Raw genomic sequence first — 6,772 nt, 5'->3', positions numbered from 1 at the left:
TCTTGAAACTTCTCCAAACTCTGACACAACATGCACAATCATAGATGCATTATCAAGGTATTCAATAAAAAAAGGCAGCCCAGTAAGTGAGGTGAGGTCAGCATTGTATAAACAACCATGTAAGCGAATAATCCAACAGTTTGAGAAAAATGTTACTCAATATACAGTTTCAAGGAATTTAGGAATTAAATAATCTACAGTCCATAATATCATCAAATGATTAAGAAAGTCTGGGGAAATCTTTATATTAGTAGCAAGTAAAATCAAAATTGAATGCCCTTGACCTTTGAACCCGCAGGTGGCACTGCATTAAAGACTGACTGTGAAGAATGCTTGCCTCTGAGCCGCTGGAATCAGTAACATCCACTCAAAAGACTCCAATTCAAATGTCTTTATTTGTTTGGAGAGGTAAGTATTATGACCAGGGGCATCACCAATGGTCACCAGCAGCCCTCGCCTCCACCAGCAGCCCTGATCACCCCAATGGACTTACTTGGTTGGGCACAGTGGGTCTCCCAGCCAAAGTGGGCACTCTTATTCCCCCTCCTGGCTGATGCGAAGACTTCTGCAAGGTGAGCCGCTTCTTCTGCTGTCTTTAGATCATGTTCACGAATCCAAATCTCCAACGCTGGATGGACCATCCTCAAGAACTGCTCCAGGATTATCTGCTCAACAGTCATTTTTTCAGGCTTGATCCATCTCATAAACAAATCTTTCAATCTTACATAAAGCTCACGTGGTGTCTCTCCTTGTTCAATTCTCAACGACCGGAAGCGGCGGCGGTAGGTATCAGCAGTTATTTCATATTTAGCTAGAATTGCCTCTTTCACTTTCTCATAATCTTCAGTGTCCGCAACATCCATTAAAACATAAGCAGTGCATGCTTTACCTGTCAGCAATGGTATCAGACAAATAGCCCATTCGTCTCTGGACCACCGACAAACTTGGGCCATTCTCTCAAAGGTGGTGAGAAAATGTTCAATGTCATCCTCGGCAGTTAAGGGGAGCAGTCTGGGCTCATTCTGTGGCCTGAAACCACGGCCTACCTGGCTGGTTCTGCCATCCAACTCATCATCATAATCATCTGTTGTCCCCCTGTGGAACCGGACCCCTGACGGAGCTGGTATGTCCTCCTGTATGGTGCTGACTTGCTTCTGAATTTGCTGGAACTGATGCTGCATGCCTTTCCATCTTTGCTCCTGGCGAGACAACTCCTTATCCAGTTTCTGATCTCTCGCTGTCTGTGTCTTCAGCAGAGATTTTACCAGGTCTGTCAATTCTTCCAATCTCTCTTCTGAGGTGGATGCAGCCATGACTCCCTGGTCAGCTGTCTCTTCCACTGTATCAAACTCATCCTCTTGGCCTGACTTCTTTCTCCCTCTGGTCATCATACTGGTCACTGTGGCATGGATCCCACTTCTGATACCACTTGTGAAGAATACTTTCCTCTCCAAACAAGTAAAGACATTTGAATTGGAGTCTTTTTGAGTGGATGTCACTGATTCCAGCCGCTCAGAGGCAAGCATTCATCACACTGAAATTATTGTGTTCAGGATATGTGTAACTGTTGATGTGCTTCTCTCGCTGACAAACACCTGAAGCTGTTCTGGATGGTATTAACAGTCCTTTTATTTCCAGCATGTAGGTAGCATCTAGACCTGCATTTATGACATGAGAGGACATGAGGGGCAACAGTGATGATCTTCATCTAATGTGGACATAGTAGTTTCTGTCTCGTGGTGAATCCTCCGTTGCAGTGAGGATTACCCACAATCCTTTGCCATATTTAATAATTGGATAAACATCAAATTTTGTTGTGATTGTATAGTGGATTACAATTAAGCTATTACAAATAAACAAAAATAAAAATATAATTTTCAGCTTAAATCACAGGGTTAAGAGCTGAATATTTAAAATACTTATGTAAAACCTTGTCTGAAATAGACTGTTACTTTTTAAGTTTTTTTCTTTAGAAAGAACACTAAGATTTATTAAAATAGGTACAACATTTTAACAAAGATGACCACCACATCAACATACTGCATTTCAGAACATACCTGCGTTTATGACATGAGAGGACATGAGAGGCAACAGTGATGATCTTCATCTAATGTGGACACAGTAGTTTCTGTCTAGAGAGATGGTTACATGTTTCTGTTAGCTGGCTAAGCTACACAGTTCTACAACAGTAACAGAACATATCAAACAGAAAATAACTTGTAAAAATATTGCAAAGTTTACTAAACATATAAATAATCTAACCAGACCAACTTTACTTTTACCGTGTTTAAACATAAATTCACACATTTGTCCACACAGCTATGTCACCTCGTGGTGAATCCTCCATTGCAGTGAGGATTACCCACAATCCTTTGCCATACTTAACAGCAACGCAGGCACGTCCACAGACCGAGAGGTGGCGCCATTGCCCCATTTAGCAGGATTTTATCCTAAATCATTTTAACTCTGTTACATATGGGCACAGGAACACTTCAGTAAACCACTGTCAGTTAACACATTTCATCACTACATCTACAAGTGCAAGTTAAAACACATATAAATGACACCTAGAAACCCGCTGGGTTCTCTGGGCCCAAGATCATATGAGACTGACTGAAGTAGGACAGTATGCTGTGGTCTGAGTCCACATTTTAAATTGTTTTTAGGAATCATGAACGTTGTGTCTTTTGATCCAAAGAGAAAAAAGGACTATTCCCAGTATAATCAGTGCTGTTAGGAAATAGTGGTAGATAAAGAATGAGTAAAGAATCAGTAAACTGTTTGGATATTATAATGCAGTCTCTCAAGCAGACCAGACAGCCAGTGTTACATAGCAGATTGCTCATTGCGAAAAAAAAGTGACTTGTAAATTGACTTGAGTGATAAGACTTGAAACTTGACATGGACTTGCAAAAATTGAAACTTGTGGACATCTCTGCGTACTACTCAGAACTCAGAAGGTTGGGAAAATAAACACAGCGTAGTCGCATATATTCCAATAAAGTTAAACCTTGTAAAGTTTACTGTTCGTTGAGATCATTTTAAATATACATGTCACGCAGTAGTGTGAAGGCTCTTTAAAATACCAGAAAAAGGGAGTTCCACTGTTAAAAAAATGCCGCTGGTCAACATTTTTCACAAATCACTATTGAATTTATAAATATTACACATATTATAAATTCAGCTTGATTCAATACAGGTGCTGTAAATACAAAAGTGTATGACAAAGTGGGAATTTTTACTGTCAGTTTTTTACCGTTTATCATCCATGGTTTTATACAACTCTTGAGAACTTGCATGCTTTTAACTTTTTAATACTGGTGTGGGTTTTATGTTTGTTATTTGGTTTTAGTCTCAGGTATGTTTTAATTGTGTGATTGCTAATTTTGAATTTCCACAGCCACAGCCATCCATAACCTTACATGGTATAACCCACATAGTGATAAATGCATCAGCTTTGTAGTAGCATTACATAAAAGCAATGAAAACTTTGATTTATAACAAATAGTAATGAGAAACAAACAAGCATATGGCTCTAAACAACAAAAAATCTGTGATGCATCCAAAAGTGGGGCTGTTCCTCATCTGTTCTTATCACCGGATTCCATGAGAAAGGACAATTCTTTATAGCAATTCATGAATTGCAGTGTGTCAAGCTCTACTCTTAAGGGTCAGATTGGTAACACTGGAGCCCCAACAGCAAATGTCCCAAAAAAGAAAGATGGCTCCGATTATATATTTTGGCACTCTTCCTATTTTGTTACCTGTGGAGAACAACAACAACAAAAAAAACATTTCCCATCCACTCCTTCACTGAGCCAGACCCCTTAGTGTTAACAGGGGTTTTGTTAAATCAAAATTTACTTTATTTTCCATTGAAGCCATAAAATATATCTGGATACTTCTACATCACTGCAGAGAGTAATAAAACAGTGAAATGGGCTGATGATGTAACTAAAATACAGGGGGGGGGGGTCACAATGGTGTAGAGGAGGGAGCAGTGTTACTCTGCTTTATAACCACTTTAAGCTGACAGATCTCTCCCAAATGAACTCAGGAGTGTAGCTTAACAGCATCTTTTCAACTACATAGGACATCAATCGTTGCACTGCTTGGAAGCATAAAGGAGTTCAATTCCCATTTTAACCTCAGTTTTAAAAATGGAATTATTCAACTCTGCTCTTGGGAAAAATATCACTTTTATGCATCCTCCATTTTTCATAATTAGAGGATTTATTGGTATACCTAATGTAAAATATTATTTTGTTTTTCTCTGCTTTGTGTATATTGTTTCAGTGCTGGGAAACACAGCTGTCATGGCTGTAATATATCTGGATCACAACCTAAGAGCTGCAAAGTACATAGCAGTTTTTAACCTTGCTTTTGTGGACCTCTTTGGTAGCTCTGCTCTTGTTCCAAAGGTTCTTGATATTTTTTTGTTTAACCATAATATAATTCCCTACAATGACTGCTTGACATTCCTTTTTTTCTGCTACACATGCCTTTCGATGCAGTCTTTTAATTTGGTTGCTCTTGCCTACGATCGACTTGTAGCCATCATCTATCCTCTGCACTATCAAGTGATGGTGACCAACAGATTTATGTTCTCTTTGATTGCCTCTTTCTGGCTCTTTGCTGTAGTTGCTGTTATAATTTCAGTTGGTCTTATTACAAGACTTTCAATCTGTAAATCTGTGGTTATTAACAGCTATTTCTGTGACCATGGCCAGATTTATCGTCTAGCTTGCAATGACAATTTTCCCAATGACGTGGTAAGTTTTTTGTACCCAGTCCTTATTTTTTGGCTTCCACTGGCTTTTATTCTATTAAGTTACCTGTATATTGGCTATACTTTAGCTAAAGTAGCCACAGTTCAAGAAGGAATCAAAGCCTTTAAAACATGTACAGCTCACCTCTTATCAGTGGTGGTTTATTTCATTCCACTCTTGATTACGTTCACCTTGATGGAAAAAATACATCCAAATAGCAGGATCATAAATCTCTCACTGACCTCAGTGTTTCCTCCCATGTTAAATCCAATTATTTATGTTCTTCAGACAAAAGAAATCAAAGTATCAATGAAAAAAATTTTAAAAGTCACTGGAAGATCCAAAGTGACAAATAGGAAATGAGTGACAAGGTAAATGTAATTTGATTGATGCGGTGTAAACAAAAAGTGAAACTATTAGTTCTTTTAATACAGAAGTCTGCAAATTTAAAATATGTTGTTGTTTGCGTGAAACATTTTCTCTTTACAAACTAACCGCATATGTTTTTAAAATGATGAATAAATTAAGTTTTCTGCTACATACACCTTTCCATATAAACCACAAAGCTGTGTGAATATTTCATTTATAAAATAAAGTAAAATAGAATATATTTCATGTTATAAATAAAAAAGGGAATAATGTTTTAAGATGTTTGCAGTCCACTCAGGACACATACTTAACATATTCAGTGTGCCTGTTTACTATTGTTTTTGGTTTTCTGTGGTAAGCATTAGTTTTTACATTTAAAGTAACTCCTGTACAAACAAGTATGAACTTATTTTATGAAGCTCATTCAAATTAAATTGTGGATAACACTGTATATGTTTCAATAGATATTACATACAGAGACAAAGACTTGAGTCTGGGACTTGGACTCCAGTTAGACTTAAGTCACGATAAACTGTCTTGTCTTGACACGCAGTTTGGACTTACACCCTAATACTTGTGTGGAAGAAATCTTTTTATTATGCCTTGTATGCTTGTGTAACCATATAATTGCTTATGAAATGTGGTAGTACTTCATGTTAGGTAGGATGTGTACATGCAAATGATTTGTAAGACAGAAAGAAAGACTTTTTCGCCATTTCTTTTCACACACTTGTGAAGTGGGGTCAAAATACTATCCGCCAAGATAAGAATGGCCCAGAAAACGGCACAATTCAATATGCCTTCCTCTCCTTGTTCCAATTTCATTTGTTTTTTAAATAAACTTTGTTGAAGTTCACTGAACCAGACTCATGATTATGTTTTTCTGACAACACTTGAAACTCGACTTGGTCTTGTAATTTGAGACTCTTTAACAATCTTTAAATTTTTTCAACATGATTTCCTCCCTGTCTTGATCTCCTGCCTGCTGTCATTTCTCCAGACAAAACATTGCAGCACCATTGTAACTTTTGGGATTTAAAACTTGGTATATGAGTATATGAGGGTCGCATGTGTGGCGTTAAAACCCAGAATGCTGGGTCCACCTCCATCCACCTTAAAACATGGGAAGGTTGGCCATTGCTTTGTTATCAACTATGTTAGGTATGAGCTAAGTTAAAGCAACATCAAAGTTAGGTTGTTACTACCTTTGAATTAAAGCAATGTCAACTCCATCAGACTGCCTCCACTGACAGTGTTCAGACAAAAATGATACACCTATTGAACACAGTTTCCATAAACTGCTTCTGACTTTAACATGATGATGTTAAACAAGGACCAAACCGGGATCCAACTCACAGTAAACACTGCTGTTTTACAGTGTCTGTATATTAGAAAAGTACAACTTTTGTCAATTTAGTTTTTAAAGCAATTTACTGGACCTACAAGTATTGGATAACTTTATTTAAGTATTGAGGTTTTTTTAGATTCAGTTTTGTTGAATATTTGAAATGTTGACAATATATTTTTTGTGCTCAATTATACCATGTAATTTATAATATAAATGCAGTTTACGCATATTGAAAAGCTTTTTTTCCACGCATACAATTACAGATACACACACACACACTCACGCA

General features: G+C 37.4%; 1 protein-coding gene across 1 annotated transcript; it reads left to right on the top strand.

Moving 5' to 3' along the window:
• Nucleotides 1-4,160: 4,160 nt before the first annotated feature.
• LOC306761251 (olfactory receptor 5H19-like) lies at nt 4,161-5,132 on the top strand (the record flags this gene model as incomplete). The annotated part of the gene is made up of 1 exon (XM_079247374.1): nt 4,161-5,132. One exon carries the CDS (start codon nt 4,161-4,163, stop codon nt 5,130-5,132), a length of 972 nt encoding a protein of 323 aa, XP_079103500.1.
• Between the last annotated feature and the right edge of the window lie 1,640 nt (nt 5,133-6,772).

Source organism: Telmatherina bonti (genome assembly GCF_933228915.1).
Source record: "Telmatherina bonti genome assembly, chromosome: 10".
Taxonomy (NCBI): Eukaryota; Metazoa; Chordata; class Actinopteri; order Atheriniformes; family Telmatherinidae; genus Telmatherina; species Telmatherina bonti.
Note: the sequence above shows the minus strand (reverse complement) of the source record. Positions and strands in the feature narration are given on the sequence as shown.